At 35.5% G+C, this 22,789-nt stretch overlaps 1 protein-coding gene across 4 annotated transcripts in view; it reads left to right on the top strand.

Moving 5' to 3' along the window:
- The window catches only part of FBXL17 (F-box and leucine rich repeat protein 17), a 497,923-nt gene that overhangs the window by 333,099 nt on the left and 142,035 nt on the right, over nt 1-22,789 (top strand). For 3 of the 4 annotated variants that reach the window (XM_045034518.1, XM_023258890.2, XM_003981190.5), the window contains one exon: nt 594-670. In XM_045034518.1, the coding sequence (XP_044890453.1) occupies nt 594-670 (77 nt within the window). Of the gene's footprint in view, nt 1-593; nt 671-6,366; nt 8,020-22,789 lie in introns of those variants that run through there. The other variant, XM_045034522.1, reaches the window with a different exon arrangement.

Raw genomic sequence — 22,789 nt, 5'->3', positions numbered from 1 at the left:
ATCTATGCAATAATTCACTTAAAATATTAAGAATTAAACATTTTAAAGCAATAGATTTTAAGGTTCTTATGTGTTCAGATTTTTCTTTCATCTATAATTAATGTTATAGATTTTAAAAATATTTCTGATTTTTGTGGAATAAAGCACACAAAAATGTATATTTTAGTGTTATCAAACTCCATCATTAATAATTGAACCAAGAGCCCATCCATCTATATTCTAGTTTCATTATAATTGTTATATATCGTTTTATTATGTAAATGACATGTTCTTTATATAGCCTGTGTTTACTAATCTGTTACTAAATGTGACATTACTTTTACAGAACCGTCTCTTTTTCATCACTTTGGTTTTAAAATATACACTAGTCATAAATGTATTTAATCAAAGTCATTTAGGTATTACTACACTTGAGTTTAAAGCAGAGAATATAACACTTTTTCCTGACACACTTGAAAGAAGTTTGTTGAGAGAAGAGAGCTGTGGCATTCATCAAATGCTGACCTCTTCCTGTTACAGTCATGGCCAGACTCTTGCTAATTTAACTTGAAACGCATTAGTGTAACTCACCACTTTTTATGTGTGTGTTTCAGGTGTGTGGAGGTCATTGCAAAGGAAGGACAAAACCTGAAAGAGCTGTATTTGGTGTCCTGTAAAATCACAGATTATGGTATGTAATGAGTCCTTGTCCTGTTCCTTTTTCTAGAATTAAAAAGTTACAAAATCTTTGAAAACTTTTTAAAAGAAATCAAGAGCTACTATCTCATAGAGACTGCTCATCTTATGATGTCTGATGATACCAAAGTAAATTAAGAAATCATAAGACGAGGGCCCAGAGTAAAATGAACATGCAGTGTCAATTTTTCACCACATGCAATCACACACTATGTGCATATGCACACATACACACTCACATTGGATTAAAAAGTATGTCTAAAAAAGCTTTCCAGTGAAAATAAGCACGAGCATAATTTAATATTTGATATAATAATAAGTATAACTAAAAAGTTATTACTTGAGTTAATATGCTTAATTTAATGTCATGTCAAATACATTCCCTGCTGACACCCCAAATGGCATGCTACTTAATGCTTTAAATTTCTTAAAGCATTGGAAACTTCCACAGGTAGATATGTAAAAAGTAAAGGGTATACATTTGGATGCAAGATTTTAAATTACCTTAATTTTCAGTATCTTTCTAAAGTGGAGAAGAGCAAGTTGTTTTAGAAAAAAATGAAAAGTACGAAATCATCTCATTGGAGTAATAAAAGAGTAACCTAGCCTTTTTTGTTCACATTTATATATTTTTTCTTATTAATTTGTATATTTAATCTAAATATAGAGTTTTAAGCAGATATTTGGCATTATGGGAGACTGAAATGGTTTTCTTTCCTCTTTTCTGATTTTTTAATTTGTTCATTTAAATTTGAGAATATGCTTTCTACCTTGAGGGAAACTAGTAATTCATCAAGTTTTTTTATTGTTAACTCTGACATATGCTAATAAATGACTTCAATCCTAGGATGTCATGCTGACCATCTGTCCTGGGTTGGAGAGTTGTATTTTATCAGCTACTAAATTCAGCCTTTAGAAAAATTCTATGCAGCTATAATAAAAAATAACATAAAACAAGATTTGGCTTAAAATAATGCTAATTTCTTTTCAGAGTTTGTTTTTTATAATGGTAAATGAGCCTTATGTTGATTTATTCATAATGTTTTTGGGTTGTTGGTTTTTGTTTTGTTTTATTTTTCTTACTTATACCAGGCAAAAGGAGTGTTTTGATAGGTTTTTCTTTTCTTATAGTTTGTTTTCTGGTTTGGCATATTAGATTGCCCCTTAGATACAGTAATTCTAAAACCTTCAATATCTCCCTATTGTCTAGGCCTTAGAGAGTTCTCTCTGTCCAACCCAGGGCATATACTCAATACCTATGGACTTGTTAATCAGCTAATATATTCATTCATTCCAAACTCTTTACTTAGCATTCGAGCTCCTTTACTCTTAGTCTCCTTCCTGCCCCTCCAATCTAATTTTATATATTTCTCTCCTTTACCTATTCAGTGCCAATGTCAGATTGCTAATTGCCACTAGAGCTATGGATTAAGTTCCTTAGAGTGAACTCTTCAAGGTCCTATAGTAGAAAATATTGCTAAAATGACACTCTGTCCCAGCACCTAAGTTAGCAAGTGCAAAGAAATGATTCAGAAGATACAGAGAGGAGAAAAATCTTTGGACTTGAGACTTGATCAAGTTCAAGCTTTGTTCTTTATCTGTTCTTTGGCCATAGAGAAGTTCCTTCACATCTCTGAGGCTCAGTGTCCTCATTTTTAAAAATGGGGAATTCATGTCTGATTCATATTTATGTACCTGGTACCAGGTCTAATGATTAGCATTGAAAAATGTTGCTTTCCTATATAGGCGGTGGAGAGGGAAAAATTTTTATACAAAATTCTTCTACCCTTTTTCCTTTCCTGGGTTTTGGAAGAGGTTTTTATTGTTAGCGTTGCTGTTGTCTGTTGTTATTATTTATTGCTATTGTTTATTGAAATTATCATGTTTTGGTGTTTAGAAATTTTAGAATTTTTTTCTTCCAGTGAGGTGAAAACTATGTTAAAACCTTGCCAATATGATTTACATTTATTCATATCTCTGAATTATTTAAGCCGGTGGATTTCTGCACATTAGGATCACCTGGGGAATTTCTAAAGCATACTGATTCCTGAGTCTCATTCAAGAGTAATTAAATCAGAATTTCTGTGAGGTGGGGCCCAGGCAAAGGTTTTATAAAACCTTCGTAAATGATGTTATATCAGCCAAAGTTGAGAACAACTGATCCAGTCCATCTGAAAGCACCAGAGATGGACATTTAGGGGACTTCCTTGCCATGTTGATGAGAAATCTGTCACAATATTTCCAGTATCTTAGTTCCTTCAGCGTTAAGCTCTCTGTCTCACCTCATCTCTCTTCCATCTTTCCTGAGGTTTTAGGTATTCATAGGGTTCATGGTGAAAGTCAGTGTTCATCTATTGATTCTGTTCTTCAAAATGTTGGGGCACAATTGAGGAGGAGGGGTAAAGGTCGATAGTTTATGCGATTGTACTATAATTGCTATTTGATTATAAAATTAAAACAAATCATTGAAAGTTCAGATCCGTTCATCTCTTTTTCCCTGGTAACATGCTGATAATACATGAATAATTTTTGTCAGAAAGACAGCAAAAGGATTATCCTTTGTTAACCAGAGAAACAGTGTGTTATTGGAGGTAAGTGCTCTGCTGGGGGAGGCTGGCTGTGACCCCTTGTTCTGTGTTAATTATAAATTTTAGGATGGAAAAACAGATGCCTATTTTCTTCTTTAGCTGGATAAGTAGAGATATATTCCGGAGAACTTTTAGATTATTAAGGCTACTTAAAATTGTGAAATTTGATGCACACCTGATACTGGGGGAGTTTCATCCTTTAAGAGACTCCTCCATAATTCTGCTTCCTATTGCTTTACTCATATTCGAGCTAGTTAGTCTCATCCTCATCTCCTCCCTCTGTGATGCTGTGTTTGTACATGCTTTCATTATAGTATCCCAAGATTTTTGAAGTTTTTTGCAGAATGCATTGATTCAGAAACAGCAGCCCGCCTGGCGTATCATTTGTAATTTTTGTCAAGATTCTCACAGATGTTGAATGCGGTATTATCGTACTTAGCAACACCTGGCCAGGCTGTTATGAAGTTATGTTCATTTTAATTGATGTATGATATAGTCGTCATGAAGAAAACTATCATTCTAATAGGCTTCTTATTCCCATATTGAACATAGATCTTTATGGTAAAGGATGGCAATTATAAACAAATCAATAATTCAGGCACAGCTAAATGGAAAATATAGTCTTGGGAAATTGCTCCCTGAAGAGAAATCTAATATCGTCACTCTTCTTTCCCTGAACAAATACATGTTATGTAGGCAGTATCGTGGGGGGAAAAACCCTCAAACTTAGGAGTCAGAGAGTTAGGTTAGAATCCAGCTTTGCTTCTACTTTTCTTTATGACCTTGAGCGAGTTACTTAACCTCCTAGTTTTGTCCTCTATTAAGCACATAATAAAATGTACCATAAAAAGTAGCGAATATGAATATAAAACATCTGCATTGTACCTAGTGGCATAAGTGGGTATTCATTAATTAGCAGTTCTTAAAATAATAGAATCATCTCTTTCTCTGAAGAAGAATCGGCTCTCCTCCTCCTCCTCTTCCTCCTAGTGTGGCTTTCCTGTCTGTGGGAATCATGATCTAGAAGTTTGACCTGTACTTGCCTCATTGACTTACATACCTAAGCTATGTCAACCACATTCTTATTAGTAGGGAATAAAGGAAAGATGCAGCAGAAAGTTCAAAATCTTTCATTTGCCTCCCTAGTTTTTTCCTCATCTCTTCTTCATTTTTGTTTGGATAATTTTCTCCTGGCTCCCCTTATGCTTTCTTTTGTTCCTATAAGAATTTGTCAGCTGATAGTTTTTAACCTACTTTCTGCTTACCTTCAAACGCTTTTCTGTTCAAAGTTCTCTGGAAAATTGTATCCCTGGGATTAAAAGGAATACGAGGAGTAGAAAGTCATGTGTATCCTTCAAGCCTGTGGGCATCAGAGCCAGTCTGTCTTGGACTGCATGGCACAGAGCATGTGGTGGGATGAATGGGATGGATGAATAAAGCACTTACCTCCCCTAGCGTTTCCATAGTGAGTTTTACCAGTGTGGCCCTATGTCAGGGAGCAGTTGTAAAAAGGGCCCTGTTTTCTTTCTGGGTTGTTATCACATTTCCTTTGACCTTAGCACTCCTACGGGCCCTAGAAATACACTCTAGAGGATATCTTTTTGCTTTCCCTCTCAAGTTGTCAAATAACCTTTAATTAAAGAGGACTGTAAACACTTAACTCTGACATCGATATTTGGGGCCTACAAGGTCACTGACAACCCACAGGGTCATTCTGTGCTGTTCCACAGGCTCCTCTGTCTCTCCCACAGGCCCTGGGGCTACTCTTTCAGCACAGTCTTTGGTTACCCCTTCTTCTGCTTGCCATTGGTCTTCTGCCTGATTTGGGACTTTTAAACCTAACCTCAAGGCTTGCCACAAAAGCTTTTGGATTGCTCTGAGCAAAAGGTCTCCCAAGTGAAGGAGGTCACTATTCCCATGGTGATCATTTCAGATGTCATTTCAGTTGGCCTGCTGCACAGAAGACGTGATACGTATTCATTCTGTCAGCAGATTGATTCAGCACCTACTATGTGATGTGTTCCATGCTACGTGCAAGACATATATAGTTTCTGTATTCCTGGAGATTTCATTCTGATGGGATTGAGAGGACAGGACTAACTTGCTCATTTAAAAAAAAGGAAAAAAAAAAAAAAGTAATGCATCTTCTTCCAGACAGGAAGAATGGCAGGGAGTGGCCTGCTGACATTAATCTGTGCTTTGGTGTAATCCACGCCTCACCCCAGCCTTGTTGAACTTTGAACATTATTGAAAGATTTATAGGTTGTGCATTCCCTACCTCTTCTTGAGATACCAGATCTCTTCAGCTGTTTGTTAACTCAAATTGGGATCCTGGATGCATTATCAAAACAAGTATGCACGCTAAAGAGACAAAAAGAAACCCTGACAAGTATTCTGGATATACACTCGTATCAAGAGGGCTTCATCTTTTCTTGTCAAACCAACACTGATAAAGTATTCAAGAAAAAGTCTCATACCAAAAATAATTTTGCTCTTTTTTATATTACTTTATTTTTCATATTATTAGGTATGCATTACATACAATGATATTCCACTTAAAATTAAATCTCTGGTTTTTCCTTTTACATTTTGTTTCATTTTCAAATTGTATTTTAAAGTGTTCCAAGATTGTTGGGTAAGATTCAGCTCCCTTTGTCAGCAGGAATAACTCTAATAGTTGTAAAGTGACAGAGAAGAACTTTAGAAAATACATTTGCAAGTCAAAAAGAATGTCTTATTGTTTACTGTTGATTATTCATGCTTTCTTTCCATTCTATCATTTAAATATAGATAGCTTTTATTGTTTCTAACAAAATAGTACTAAATTGCTAAATCTTCTATTGTTGCAAATTTCCCTTGTTTATGTGTCCATCTTGAAAGTTACTTCTTTTCACTTCTAATTCTCTATTTCTATTCCTGAAGTTCCTCACTGCTAGATTGATATACCTACTGTTGTACTTAGCAAATATTATATTCATTTTTTTCTTCTCGGTAATTGTCGTAATTTCTCACCAAACATTTGGTATTTAATTGCAATTTTTTTCTGAATGTTTTTCTTTACTCAACAGCAAAGAAATTGTTGACTTTCTTCCCTATTTCCTAGGTCATCCTAAGACTGCATCTACATAACCTTGAAGTAAAAGGCTGAGCAGTAACAATGCTTATCACTCTGCCTTGACATAACAGACTACAGAATCTCAAATCTATTGAGAAGGACTAAAGACGTTTCTTCAAGCTAATGCTCCCATAACCAATTCACAGGCCAGCTTTAGCTTCATTAATATAAGAAGTTTTTTTTTTTAATTAAGAAACCTTTAACCTACATTAGCAAGACAAATGGACCAATTTCTATTTGCTTGCTCCTAAACTTTCTTATACCTCCAGATGCATGTATGTTGTTGCTCTAAATTAATTAGTTTTTTTATAAATAAATACTAAATTTCTATATTTAACTGAATCATTAACTAAAATATTCACTTTCCAACTTTCCTCAATTACTTCTAACATTTCTAAAATGTAGCATTTAATTTTAATTTTAATTAGCTGTTTTTAACATTAATCTTATAAAGGAGGCCTATTATAGATAAAGAAATTTGTCCCAAATCACACACTTTTGAGAGTATGCATTCTAAGCATTTGTTTTCCCTGTAGTATGCTGTATTATTATTGAATTTTTATTATTATCAGTGACAACTAGATCTAAAGGGGACTACAGTGAACACCAAGATAATTGAAATAATACTATGTTTCCAGTATCCTACATGAGAAACAATTTCCTAGTGTTTAAAACTTCTTGAAAATAGATGCCTTGAATAGTAGTGAGTTCTCTATTACAAGAATTATTCAAGCTGAGGGGCACCTGGCTGGCCCAGTCAGTGGAGCATGCTACTCTTGATCTTGGGGTTGTGGTTTGGAGCCCCACATTGACTGTAAAGATCACTTTTAAAATTTTTTAAAAAAAGAATTATTCAAGCTGAGATAATCTCTTTAGGAGAATGTGGAAAGATGGAAGCATTGAGTAAGGAATTGACCTATATGATGTTTAAATTCCTTCTAATCCTGCGATTTATTCTGGACTGGTTTTATGTTTTGTTTCATTCCGCAGATGTTTACTGTATAACTGCTGGCTGGGTGCCGTGGAGGATACCGAGTTGGATAGGAAGTTTACTCTTTAACATTGAGAAGGAAGATAGAAACAGTGAAAAGTTTTTTAACAGATTAAACAATATGATGAGGTCAAAGAAAAAAAATAGGCCCTACAAGATATAGGGTTTTGAGGGGCCGATCATCAGGGATTGAAATGACTGGGGAAGCGTCTGTAATGAAAGAGGCATGGGAGGACAGAGATGAGAAGGAAGGGCATTTGAGGTAGTACAGCCCTAGGAAAGGCTCAGAGCAAGAACAGGTGTCTGAATGGATGAGTTTGTATGCGTTGGTTAATCTAAAGAAAGAACAGAAATCATCCAAAGTGATTACGTGCACACACGGGCAAATTTTGAAGAAACCTTATGAAAATATTCTAGTTGAAAATTCAGGGTAAGTTCCAACTTTCATCTCAACTTTTCCTGTCTTATTCACCATTCCCATGGTAACAACTTCACTTAACATATATAAAAGGAAACACTACTTTGGGTTCTAACTACTAATCAAGTATCCAGTTCAATTGAAAGAAATCTAATGTAAACTTTCATGACAATAATCATAATGATAGAATAGTTAACATTTTTTGGGTGTTTTCTGTAGGCATTATTTAACCCCCTTAATACCCCACTTTAGATAGTACTGTTAATATTCAGGCCTACAGATGTGGAAACTGAGGCCTAGAAAGGCTCAGGTTCACATAGTTTGTTAAGTAGTGGTATGATAAGGATTTAATAGTAAGTCAGTCTCTTGTATAATCACTCATAGGTCAGTGATGTGCTTAAAAGTATTTATTACTAAGAAAGCTTTGCTAGAGTTTCCCAGTTGTCAGAGCTTAAGAAATGTGACTGAATTGCCACCATGTTTGTCCATCTGTGGACAAACACTGTCACAAAGCTACCCTGTAAGATCTAATTATATAGTTACAGAACTTAATAGGTTTAATGTGCTTATTCACCATAAGTTTGTTATGCCAGCACCAAATATCAGTTGCATGCTGTGATTAAACATTCCCTAGCCAGAAGATGGAGACTCTCATTGATGTTCAATGTGTAATCATGTATTCAACAAATATTTTCTTAATAATTTCAACACTATATATAATTCTTCATAAGTAAAAAATTTTTCTTACATCTCCTACCTAAATTATTCCCCAGAATTGGCACTTGGGTGGCTCAGTCAGTTAAGCATCTGACTTCAGCCCAGCTCATCATCTCATAGTTCGTGAGTTCAAGCCCTGCGTGGGGCTCCTGCTGTCAGCACAGAGCTTGCTTTGGATCCTCTGTGTCCTTTCTTTCTCTCTCTCTGCCCCTCCCCTGCTCCCTCTCTCTCTCCCTCTCTCTCGTTCTCTCAAAATAAATAAACACTAAAAAAAATTTAATTTTCCCCCAAATTTATGAAGGAAGCAGAAATATTATTGCTCTTTTTTAGTAGAGGAGAAAGTTGAGCCCAGACAGGTTTTAATTAATTAGCAAATCTGGAACTAAAATCTCCTACTTCAAATCATTTACTGGATTATCTGCAGATAACTCCTCAAATGTCTCTGTTTTTCATATACAAATGATTTTTTTCATTGAAACACTCTTTAAAAGCAATTTTAGCCAATATTAAATGACCTAATTTCATAGCAACTTTTTAAAAGTACAGTTATTTCTAGAGATAAGCAGTCATACGGTTCTCAAAAACATAAGCAGTTGTGCTCCTCTTTAAGTTCATCTCCCTTGAACCTGAGCCCAGAGGTTCCTGGGGCCTCAGTGTCATCACCTGTCTCAGGTGCCCCTTCCTTTCCTTCCCTTAGGAGAGCCTCTTCCAAGAATGTTCTCAGAAAAGTCAGAATGGACTCTCTCTTCGGTGTGGCTTTGCACTCTACCTCCTCTATGCCCTTTAATTTTAGAGCTCCCCATTTTCTGAGATATGAAAAGGAGGAGTAGAAAGGGAGAAAAAAAAATAAGGCCTGCATCTCTTCCTTCTAAAGCATCAAACCACATCTCCTCCACTTGCAAGCATTCTCTAGGGTTTCACCCTCTCTTTGAAATGATTTTACTCTCCCCAGCTGATGTTTGACTAAATCTTTTTTCATTATTTGCTGACTAATTACCTACTTAAGATACTTGGCATCTGATTTATTTTAAAACAAAACAAAAACATTTATTATGTTTCCCCTTAGAAAGTGGTAGCACTTACAATAAAATATAAATTGAATATTAAAATAATTGATTTTACTGCATGCATGTCTGTCACTAGTTAGGCTCACATCATTATGTCCACTAACACTGATAGGATTGAGCTTTACAGACTATAGAAGGTCTTTCTCTTTTCTTTTTTTAGCAGCGCTTCCTTATAGTAATAGCAACTTTCCATGATCAACTTTTTGGTCTACCTGCATTCAATTTATATAGGAAAGAAGAGACTAATACATGACTTTTTCTCTTTATTTACTACCTTTCCTCTCTTTATGTTTCCATCATCCTCCAAAGGTGCCAGTGAAGAGTTGTTGTTGTTGAATTATCATTATAAACTCAGCAATCCCTTACGGTCAGTTTGTCCTATCTTTGGTAATGGAAGCTTCTTCAAGTTGGTTCCCATGTGCCTTTGATATAGACTGATTACGTCAGATACAACAGGCTTTGTGCATTTCATATTAGAGATGTGGCATCATCTGCTTTTCTAAAGAGCTCTGGTTCTTTGAGTGAATTAGGCTCTTTTTTTTTTTTAATTTAGAAAATTTCATCTTTTAAAATCTGTTGCGCTCTGAATCTTATGTCACCATATAAGACTATTATTGTTTTCTTTTGTTCCTCCAGCTTAAAACTTATTCTGTATTTCATCACAAGTCCAACCTTCCCATTACAACTCAGCAATTCAGCCCGAGTTTTAAAGCATCCTCATTTAGAGATTCCCAACACACTAGAAATTTCTAGTTCCTTGTATCCAACACTCTCTTCATCTTACCTGCATGTTCTGCTTTTGGAGAAGTTAGAGGTGGGAATTAGAAGGGAGAAGTAATTTTACATTTTAGCTACTCCAGCTTTTTGGAGTTTCCTTCTGATTTTGTTTATGATTTGTTTGCTGCATTTGTTTTAAGTTAAGTGTAAAATTAGACCTCTTGGATCCATTTGGAAGTAAGTAGAAAATTGTTCAAACTGTATGGTCTTCTATAATCTCCTTCAGGGCCTTCATACTTTCTTGTCTTACCGTGAAAAATACGTTTTGCATTTAAAATGCTTGTTGGACTCTCACTAAATTGATTTTATCACTTACCAGAATAACCAGGAGTTGATGCTGCTATGGTTCAACTTCTCCTTCGGTGTATAGGTAAGAAATACGTCTGTCATTGACCTGCTCAGGAGTAGAAAACTGATGGATTTCCTTGCTACAGAATGGTCACCATTCTTCTTGGGGTAGCAGATGCCAATCTTCCCATGCTCATCAAATCCCACATATTGCTTTTATTATCTATGGAATAAGGGGTTAGTGGTGCTTCTGTCTCGTATCTTTGGGAGTAAGAGAACCAAAGAGATTCTCTTGATGATTGATTTCACCTTAGATAGTTACTAAATGGAACTTTCTCCTGAGGCAAAAAGGTAGTTTTGTTAATTTCCTAATTTGGTAAATCCAGTGTACTTTTAAATATTAAAGTGTTCATTTTAACGCTTATCCTAAAACATTTCCTTGGGTTTATAAGACTCAGTCACCTAAAATTTATCTGTCAAATATGTTCCTTTTCTTGGGTTTATCTGCATGACATTAAATAAATAGTTTGAACTTTTCAACTTTTCAAACAATTGTGTGGAGTTGACGTGGCTGATCCAGCCTGTGTGTGTCTGTGTGCAATGTGTGCTGAGTACCTGAAAGCGACTTGTCTTTCATTACGAATGACTGAATGTGGGCAGAGAAAAGGAGATTTTTAAAATTGGAAATAAGAAGTAAACAAAAGAAAATTCTGTCTGTCTTCAGTGAGTTAGGGTAGGTTTCTATTTGTTATATAATGTATCCTTTCAAAATGAACGACCTTTATACTGATAGAATGTAAAACTTGCTTACCATGATACTTTTATGTGGCAAATCATTCTTAGAAGAAAAAAAAATAGTAGAAACTAGCTGAGTACTGTCTGATGATTGAATGACGACTTTTAATCATCTATCTCTCTTTCTTAGATGAAATTTCCCACTTTTTCCCTTCCTACTATCTCTTTCTTCACATTTATGTCTAGGAGCTTCTCCAAGAAAGCAGTTTTGCTTTGAAGATATTGTATTTCCTCTCGGAAAGGATTCTTCTGTTCTTTTAGATTTAAAATCACAATAATACCCTGGTAGGCTCCATCCCCTTCCCTGCCCTCTGTCTGAGAATCTCTCTGAAGTCAGCCTTGGAAAGTCAGATTTGGAGATTAGAAGTCCAGAGATGCTTCTCTAGTGTACTGAGGACAAGACCGGCGTGCGTGAAGCAGCTCATGACCAAGCTGAAATCATCCAGCATGACATTCTGAATGTGCTTGAGGAGAATATATTTGAAATTTTAAATCACGTATATCCTATAGTAACCAAACACTTCTTTCAAATGAATGAGAATAATATATATATATATATATATATATATATATATATATATATATATATATCATTATACATATATAATAGCATACAATTGAAGCCAATTTTGAACAGCAATAAGGAACTTAACATTTCAGCTCTACAAAATAAATGAAGAGTTTGAAATTCAATCAGTCCTATTTTATGTTGAGGCAAATGTACTTGGCTTTTTCTGAGAATCATACCTTCTGCTCTGGTTTACATAAGAAATCACATGAAATCCTTTAAAGCATTCGTTTTCAACTTTGCCATCACAACACACCTTGCAATCAAGGTTTGGAAAGGATTTATTTTCTAAAGAATTATAAATTAGAACAAATTTAGTAATTTCTTCTTTTCACTCACTTGGATTCTGGCAAAATTTTCTTGAGCAGCAGAAGGAGGGGTGAGTTTAGCAAGCATATTGAAATTTGCACATAATTTATGGGTTCTTTGTTGTCACAGCTTTTGGCGTGTGGTACTTACCAGTATACTGTTATTAATTATTTACATGCTTGTGACATGTGTTATTATGAAAGCCAGTCACCTCCTCCCCATACGCATATCCCTCCAAATTTCTGTTGTGTTCTTACTTCAACAACGTTTTGGGGCTAGAGCACATTTAGGGAATGCACACGAGTATGTGCTATACGTGTCAGTATTACCCATTATACTCATCATTCTCTGGAGGAAAACACAGATTCTAGAGCTGGGGGCCAGTGAGGACAATGGGACACCAAACAGCACAAACCTGAAGAAAGACCCTCTCCTCTACACACACAAAGGCTCAAAAGGCTATGCCTTTCCACAGTATGCTGGTTTTCTTGTGCCACTCATACTTCATCCTTTTGCTAGATTGTTGATCTGAAACTTACTCTACTCATTCGGATTTATGAAAAAATACAGTTTTTAAATTCCTCTTCCAGGAAGTGGTCTTTATTTTTAATAGTTTCTATAGCATATACTTTTACATTTGTTATTTTAAGATACAACGTTAAAATTAGACACCTACTATAATTTCTTATGGTTTCCTGGATATGGCAAGGCTCTTGAAAACATCTTTTTATATGCAGTGGGCTCTACAAATATTTACCTCTGTTTTTCAACTTTAGGAAACCAGTTGAAAATTGTAGAATTAGACTTCAGGGCTGTGTAGTGTGTTTTCCGACTATTGCAAATCTATCTAAATCTACAACCTGCTAGGAAAGATCGAATCCCTTCTAGCTTGTGATTGTAATAAATGATTTGTGTGGACTTGAGTCTGTCTCACAAATGCATTTATTATTTCTGAACCAAGCTTCTGTTCTGTGCCAGGCAGGTTTCTAACTGTGCGTGTTCAGTCCACTGATTGACTGACTGAGGGCCAAATTATTCTCACTAACACATACTCAATTCCCAACTACTACAGAAAAGATGGACTCCAGGGCCAAAATTGGACCCTCACTAACAAAGCTTGCTTTCTGCCACTAGTAATACTTACACAATGAATGAAAATTCAGTGACCTATATTCTTCCATTTAAATCCTTAAAATTTAAATTAAAACTTTGTCAACAGTAATTCTAACCATACTGAGGCAAAGAGAGTGTTCCCTGCAATCTGGCAGCACTAAATGTAATTCATAACTATCAAAAATCCGTTTTCTCTGCATAACTTTAAAGAACGCTCCTGATGTCTTGAAAATTCCATGCAATTTTCTTTAAAAGTTGGTTTGGAATGCCACTGTGCATCTTGAAGCCCACATACAGTGAGTTAAATTACAGCAATAGCATATTTCTCAAGCACCATATAGTTGCAAATCCTTTATCCTGAAGTACATAGTGAAGGATTTTCTCCTTGAACAGTAAAGGAAGTTGAACTTTGGGGTTGTTTCAATTTAACACATGATGTGCTGCACACTTAAAGCTGTGTTTTGCCTTTCTTACTTTTTCTTCTTTATTCATCCCCACTTCCTGTAAAAGGAATTAAGTATATAATTCTGATTATAAAACTGGATCCATATTATCACTTTTCTCAAAGCATCATTTCCCCACACTGCCGTATGTAAGTACTTACTTTTCAGGTGGTTAATCTAAATGCAGAGTAGAAGCCTGTTTATTCTTCACCACCATTTCTATCACATCTTTATAACCACTGCTGGTCTCCTCTGACTCAGTAAATGGCATTGCTGTTCACCGTGTTATTCCAGCCGAAAGTTAGGTGCCCCTGATGCTTCACTCTTCTTTATACGTCTCATCACATCCACTAATAAGCCAGGGCAGCTCCACCCTTGAAATATATCTCAAATAAAGCCAGCTCCACTGATAACTGCACTGGCAACTTAATTGTATTTCCTATTTGTCATCTTACCTTACCATCTGTTTATCATAGAGCAACTACAATGAACCTTCTAAAAAATTCTTGAATGAAAGAACCAATACAAATATTATTAAAATTAATTTGTCTGTGACTTTAGCATTATGCTGTTTGTCCTGGGTTATAGACCTAAAACCATAAGAAACACAAAAAATTAAACATTCGGATGCTTTGCCCGCATTCAACTGAACATTTAGACTTTTAGCCATTGTAGACCACCATTGGCACAGTTTATTCAGAAGGACGAGGATGGGAACCTTCTCTTGCCAGAGGACAGTCCTCTTCTCTAGGAGGCCTTGCACCAGTCCATCACACAGCTCACCCAGCAGTCAGGGAAGTATTTTCTTTCACCACCAGATGGAAGTTCAAGTGCAAGGAGATGAGATCCACGTGGTGTGGGTGTGGGCGCTGCCCTGGCTTAGAAATTTCATACCCCCATGAACGAATGTCTCTTGTAATGGTCAATAGGCACAGCATCTAGCATCCCTGAAAGTTACATGAATCGTTACAAGAATGACTGCACTAAAGAAATCCAAAGCCGTGGTGTCCCCATCAGGTATTTATAGTTCTCTTAAACCACTCAGATGCTGTCTACCAATTAGCTGCCATTGTTACTATAAGCAATGTTGCCTAGTAACATAGTTAATGTACCATTTGAGGGGAACAGATCTAGGAAGTTAACCAAAGGTCAACTTCTCATTCAGAAAGGGACAAGCTTGTTAGCTCTCTAGTCACTGTAGGATTTTTAAGTCAGTGTTAGATTTTACCTTAATTTTATTTTTCTTATTTTTTTTTCTTTCAAGTTTTTATTTAAATTCTAGTTAGTTAGCATATAGTGTATGTAGTATTGGTTTCAGGAGTAAAATTTAGTGATTCATCAGTTACATGTAACACCCAGTGCTCATCATAACAAGTGCCCTCCTTAATGCCCATCACCCGTTTGGCCCATCTCCCTGCCCCACCTCCCCTACAACAACCCTCAGTTTGTTCTCTATAGTTAAGAGTCTCTTATGGTTTGCCTCCGCCTCTCTTTTTTTTTCTTCCTTCCTCTATGTTCATCTGTTTGGTTTCTTAAATTCCATATATGAGTGAAATCATGTGGTATTTGTCTTTGACCTATTTTGCTTAGCATAATATACTCAAGCTCTATGCACGACATTGCAAATGGCAAAATACCATTCTTTTTTGATGGCTGAGTAATATTCATTCATATATGTATACACACATCACATCTTCTTTATCCATTCATCAGTCAATGGACATTTGGGCTCTTTCCATAATTTGGCTATTGTTGATAATGCCGCTATAAACATCCAGGTGCATGTATATCTTCAAATCAATATTTTTGTATCCTTTGGATGAATACGTAGTAGTGCAGTTGCTGAGTCGTGGGGTAGTTCTATTTTTAACTTTTTGAGGAAGCTCCTTACTGGTTTCCAGAGTAGCCACACCAGTTTGCATTCCCACCAACAGCGTAGGAGGGTTCCCCTTTCTCTGCACCCTTGCCAGCATCTATTGTTTCTTGTTTTGTTAATTTTAGCCATTCTGACAGGTATGAGGTAATATCTATTCATGGCTTTGATTTGCATTTCTCTGATAATAAGTAATGTTGAGTATCTTTTCATGTTAGACTTGGCCTTAAATTTAACATTATGTTATATTAGAGGGCAGACATTTAACTACCATATTTCTTGCTTTCTCTGCCTGGCACTGTATTTTGTTTTTGGTTTTAAAGAAACAGACATTTTACTCCTAAAATTGAGGTGAAAGGAGTAAGCCATTTGACAGGATGGTACTGCTGTGTTTACACCCCTCTGTTCCAGCCTCTGGACCACTCTGGATTAGCTAGGCCTGGCTTCACTGGGGATTCTGAAACCTTAGACATGGTCTAGACTTAGCAGCAGGTACAAGCACTTTTAAATATCCATTTTGTTTTTGCATGGGAGGGAAAGCCTAGCCAACACCAGGCAGCAAAATCACCTAGAATATTGCTTATGCCTAATGTATCAGTGTGGTCCCAAAATGACACAACTAAACAGGAAGAAAAAAGTCATTGAAAATTTGCCACTGTAGCAATACACTTGGTACTGTTGGGAAGACCTGTAAACTGGCACCTAGTATCCCCTACCCAGCACTGTATTCTTGGGGAAAAAAAGCTGTCAGTTTTGTAAACCTCTTTCAAAACCGTTGTTTCTGTTATTAAATCTCTTGGGGCTTGGGGAATGGGATGAGGAGTCCAGACTGGAAACTTCTAGTTAATACAATTATTAGTGGGAAAATTTTGCAAGAATGTGTTATATAATGTGCTACAATAGCTTTATTATGGCTTCTGAAATTATGGAAGACAGAAATTTCATCCTATAGGATTGGGCTAAAAGATTATCAGGCTTGAGAGCCATAGCAGCCATCAGAAAATGTTGATGTCTATGAAGCCCCTACTTTTTACAGAGGAAGAAACAGAGCCAAAACCAAGCTGTCCTCTTTCCCCAGCTGGAGGCCTTTTTCTCCTACAGACCATATGACTTCCCACCTCCCACTGTCAGCCTTCTTTGGGAGACCTACTAGGCTTACCTTTCCTCAGAATTGCAATGGGGGGTAGAAAATATATTGATTACTCAAGTAAGTCATGTTATGTGATAAAAGGGTATTATTTCTTTGGTGTACTGATTTTAGAAATGTTCTTTATTAACTTCTTATATACATTAAGAAAATAATATATAATTTCTTACCCGATAGCTTAGATTAGGCAGGATAACATTGTTGTTAGTTTATTCAAGAATGGGGAACATTGTATTCACGAACAAAGATGTGTGGTGGGCCTTTTATGCAGAAATGTTTTAAAAATATAAGATCACATTTTAGGGTACCCAATTCTTGAGTGATATGTAGCTATGTACATAATATTTTAAAATTATAGTTATTTTCTTTCAGTATTTTGAAGATATTATTCCGCTATCTTCTGGCTTCTATTATATTGAGAGAGATGACAGTCATCATCCCTTTTTAGTGATTCCTTTTTTCTTTGGAATGCTGATAATATCCTTTTTTTTTTCCTTTTAACGTTCTTCAGTTTTTCTGACAGCTCTATTTATATATTTCTTCTTATTTACCATGCTTAGACTTTGTAGAGCATCCTGGATCTAAGGACTCAGTTCTTTAATCAGTTTGGGGAAAGTTTCAATTATTAAGTTCTCAAACATTGCCTTTCCTCCATTACCTCTATGCTTTTTTCCTGGAGATTTAGTTAATTTAATTTAGTTTATCATATATTAGACTTTCTTGTCTGTTAAACTCTCTTTTATATTATCCTTCCATGGGTTATAAAAGATTCTGTCTTCAGATCTGTCTTCCAATTAATTAATTTTTTCTTCAGCTCTGTCTAATTGTCTCTTTAAGTGTCTGTTGCATTTTGAATTTGGGTAATCATGGTTTTGATTTGTAGAAATTCTGATTCATTTTCATATAGTCTTTATTTGTTCATGTTTTCAGTTTCCTTTTTATTTCTCAAACATTTTAAATATACATTTATTACATTTATGATCTTGTAATCTAAAATCTGAACTCCTTTGGGACTTAGTCTTGTTTTTGTTTTGTGTTTTAAATGTGAGCTCTGATTTGAGCTTTATCTGTAGAACTCCAGTGGGACTTGGGCTATTGGATGTGCCTCCAAAAATCTGTGTTTGCTTCCATCAGGAGCTCTGGGGCACTACCTTTTTGGACAGGTGAGTTTGAGTTTATTACTTGGGTAGAGGTTTCCAAGAGCAGTATTAAAGGGTAATTCGCAGTCCAAATTTATGTGAAGGATGGTGTAGGACTTTAATTCTCAGAGGAGTTCATTTTTCCCCCTTCAGGCCTACATGGCCATTAAACTCAGGCTACCAAGATTAACAAGTGTCTTCCAGGTAATTGTGGCATTCTTCCTTAATTTGGGAGTCCTTAAATTTTTCACATTCTTTTTAGGAAGACTTTATTTATATAACATAAAATTCACCCATTTTAAGTACACAGTTAAATTATTTTAGTAAATTAACAATTGTATGACTATCACCAAAATCCAGTTTTAGAGTATTTCTACCACCCCAGTAAGATCCTCTTGTCTGTTTACAGTTAATCTCTCTTCCCATATCCAACTTTAGGCAACTGCTATTCTAGTTTCTATCTATATACATTTGCCTTGTCTGGACAGTTCATATAAATAGAATCATAAAAGGTGTGGTGTTCTGCATCTCCCTCTTTCACTTGGCATTATGTTTTTGATATTCATTTATGTTGTGGCATATCTCAATGTTTTAATCCTTTTTAGTGCTGTATAGTATCCCATTGCATGGATATGCCGTATTTTGTTTTGTTTTGTTTTGTTTTGTTTTGTTTTGTTTTGTTTTTTGGATATGCCATATTTTGTTTATCTGTTTATCAGTTAATGGACATTTGAGTTGTTTCTAAATTTTGCTATTATGAATAATCCTGCTATGAACACTCTCATGCAAGTCTTTGTATGAGCGCATGTTTTTGTTTTTGTTTTTTATATTGAGTGGATGGTTATAAGAAGAATTGCTGAGTTGTATGGTAAATTTTTGCTTGCTTTTTTACAAAGTCAGCTGTGTATTTTGAGAAATGCTTATTAAATTTCATCCAGCATTTCTAGCTACTTTGTAGTAAAAAGATTTTTTTGTATATCTGGAGCTTAACAGTATTTGAAAGAGAAGCTTTTTATTTGGGTTTTTAATCTACAATTTAATAACAGAAATTTGTGAGTTGAAATTTTTGACATTTGAAAATATCCACTTGCAAGACAGTGATCATATCTGTGTGTGTATCTTTCCTTCTACTCTCTCCCTCTGTGTGTATCTCTCTCTCTCTCTCTCTCTCTCTCTCTCTCTCTCTCTCTCTGTAGTTATTATAGTCATCAAAGGCCCTTAATAACACAGGAGGAAGACACCAATAGAATGTCAAATGTATTAGGCACAAGATATTTTTGTTTATTTGTCATTTGTTTTAGTTTTTATTCTAGGACACAGGGAGCTGCCTTCCCCAAAGAAGTGAATTTCTCTTATGCCCTGTCAGCCAAAGAATTCAGTTGAAAGAAATACGCTTTTAATTTATTCAAATGTCCAAATCCAGATTACTTAAATTCTACTTTTGTTATTAGAATGAGCATTGACTTAAAAAGTTGTAATGATAAAGTCATTTAATTCGAAATTAATTCCATTTCAGAGACTTGGTTTGTACCTGTGCTTTCATTAAAAACATAAAAACATCCCCACTTAAACCATCCTTATTTCTCTGTTTGGGGTCTTCTTTTCTCTAAAGTGGACCACAACTAGTAAGTAGTTACAGTTGTTATATATAAAAAATATTGCACAACTAGCAAAGTCTACCACCATATGTGAAGATAATTTTTCTTCCCTCCACCCTTAGGTTATTTAGGGCTATGAGGACAACATTCTGATATTGTTAGTTGCTTTGAGGTTTTATATTTTCAGATCAGCTTAATGATTTTGTGCATCACCTGTTTTATAATTTCATGTGTCTGTGGTAGATGGAAGGGGGCACAAGTATTTTGGATTACCCGTCACCTATAAGCACTTTGCGATTCAGGGGCTTGTGTTATATTCCACCTAGTAGAGGAAATTACTTCACTAGCCAAATGCTTTAAAATAATTTATTGTGCTATGTTTCTCTTTTTCTATACAACAAAATCATTTTTGCAAGATCTTTCTAGATGGATATTGTTTTTGTTCATGGAAAATTTCAAGATCATAAGGTTGATTTAAATGCTTTTAACCAATCACTTATCATTAATGCAGTGAATCATCAGGGAGATGCTGAGAGCAATTTAAGGTTCTGGTATATGATACTCTCTAGTGAGATTTTATTGTCTTGAGATCCTGGCGTATCTATCTTAATAGAAAGTTGAAGATAGAGTTTTTACTCAGTGTATGGATTACATTAGTATAGGATGTTTATGAAATACACTCTTCCATCAAGTATATGAATTAAATTTTAGCAGCAGTCAGATATCTGTTGTCATTTCTAAAATATTGTTATTGTGCTTTTGAGTGTGCCATTTAAAAAAGAGGCTTTATTTTTCTTGGTAGAATCTCTGAAGCAAGCAACAAAAAAGATGATTAACATATAGATGTAAGTAGAATTCTGCCTTTAGAAGGAAGGAATCTGTCCTCATGTCTTCCCACGTATTTGCCATTACCTACTATAACCACTTCCTTCTGTTTCCGCCCTCGCCTGAGGAAGCCTCAGCAGTAAGTGTGCAAGAAGCTTCTGGTTAGACCAGAAGTCAGCCTTATCTTTGAGGTTGTCAGGGTGATGTTGTTTTTGTTATTATTATTCCCATATGCACACAAAATAATAAAGCAGCTTTCATTTATAGGTCATAATAGAAGCTCATTTATAGCAGATCTTGAAGGAGGGGAGCATTATCACCAATTACAGATAAGTAAATGGAGACCAAGGAAAGTTCTGTAATTTGCCTGAGGTTATTCAGCTAGAATGCAAATCTAAGTGTATCCGATTTTAAAACTCATTCAGGTAACCTATATTCCCCGGCTACCCTGACTGATTTTTTTGGTTTGGAAGATACCTGGTTTCTGCCCACCTTGTCTTTCATTATCTCCTTCTTGTTTGTTCTTAATGGGTACCCCATTTTATCCTATTTCTTTGCCTTGACAGTGGTATATGAATGCATTTTTACTTTCGAAACTATTGAGTAGTTTATGCTCAAGCACCAGAGAACATGAATATTCACGTTTCCATTCATTCAATCAACCAACAAGTGTTTGTTGAGTATCTATTATGTGTAAAGTACTCTACAAGATATTTTAGGAAGCATGAAGATTCAAATAAATCTGCTTTTGCCTTTGTGCTCCTTAAGAGCACAGTCTAAGAAATATAAGAATGAAGGGAAGAACAGAAAGAAACACCTAAAGGAGTTGGAAGTCATGGACTTTAGGAAGTAGGGCTTGAAAATGAGAAAGTGTACAACACGAGACTGCTGGTTGTAGTATTTAACTTTTTTTTGGAAACAATATACATGTATTGTTCTGATAAAAGTAAAGACAAAAGGAAACAAATTTCAAAAAGAAAAGCATTCCAAACTGGTAGAACAGTAGGGATGTTGGTCATATTTGTAGGAAAGCACTAGATGCTTCAAAAACATGAGAGTCTTATGTGGGTCATACCTAAGATGAAGGGAAAAAGTGAATATTTATTGGAGATCCAGTTCATGTCTGTCACTCTCCTAGATCTAGGGGCACAAAGGTACAATGTCAAGATGCTTGTCTTCATCTCCTCCTTCACAAACTGATCTTCAGTGGGGCAACAGCCCTGTACAATATAATGTGATAAGTGTGATATATGAAGATATCAATATACCAGATACCCGAAGGGTATAGAAAAGGCCATCCCAAGTCATCTGGGAATATCACTAAAGGCAAGGGGAGATCACCACCAGACAGGGAGGAGACAGGGGGCAGCAGAGCTCCTGAGCAAGCTTGGCATAATTGGGAAGGGCAAAGCATTTGCTAGTGGTAGAAAATTCTCAGAGATGAGAGTGGAAAGAGGTTTGGAGTGAGATGTTGGCAAGCTTTAACTCTGAAGAATTTAGACTTTATGCTATAAATGTTGGGAGTTGTTGGAGGTGTTTGAGGAGGAAAGTGACAAAATCCAATTAATCTTCCAAACCAGAACTCTAGCAGTGGTGTGGAGGATGGGTTGCACTGAGAAGAGACCAGTGAAGAGACAAATAAATAAGGAAGACATTGGAATAGTCTGGGAAAGAGATGACAAGTCTCAGGTTCCTCAGAGCTTTTGCTTTTGCTTTTGCTTTTGACTTCCTGACCTTGTAAACAAACACACACACACACACACACACACACACACACACACACACACATTGAAATCTGGTATTCTAGTGACATCTATGTCATTAAATATATTTAGAATTTACATTTAAAATAGATATTTGGAATTAAGTTCTTTAAATCTTATCTCTGTAGATCACTGTCTTAAAGATCAAAAATGTTTCGGGTGACAATGTAATAACATGCTAAATACCTACTGCATAATATCACATGAACATCTGTGACTCAGGAAGCAGTTGGCAAATATAATTCTTAATGAAGTTTGACTCCTCTTATTTGAGTTGAAGAGGGTATTTCTCATGTATATCACTTGCTTGAATGTCACATATCTTTGATTCTCATTCTAGGCCAGCATTGTCTAATAGAAATGTAATGCAAGCCACAAATGTGTACTACATATGTAATTTCAAATTTTCTATAAGTGCATTGAAAAAAGTGAAAAGAAATTGATGAAATTCATTTTAATAATGTATTTTATATAACAAAACATATCCAAAATATCATTATTTCAGCACATAACTAATTAAAAATATTACTACTTAGGTATTTTCCATTCTCTTTTTTATATTAAGTCTTTGAAATCTTAA

Source organism: Felis catus, chromosome A1 (assembly GCF_018350175.1).
Source record: "Felis catus isolate Fca126 chromosome A1, F.catus_Fca126_mat1.0, whole genome shotgun sequence".
Lineage (NCBI taxonomy): Eukaryota > Metazoa > Chordata > Mammalia > Carnivora > Felidae > Felis > Felis catus.
This window is presented reverse-complemented; position numbering and strand designations above follow the sequence as displayed.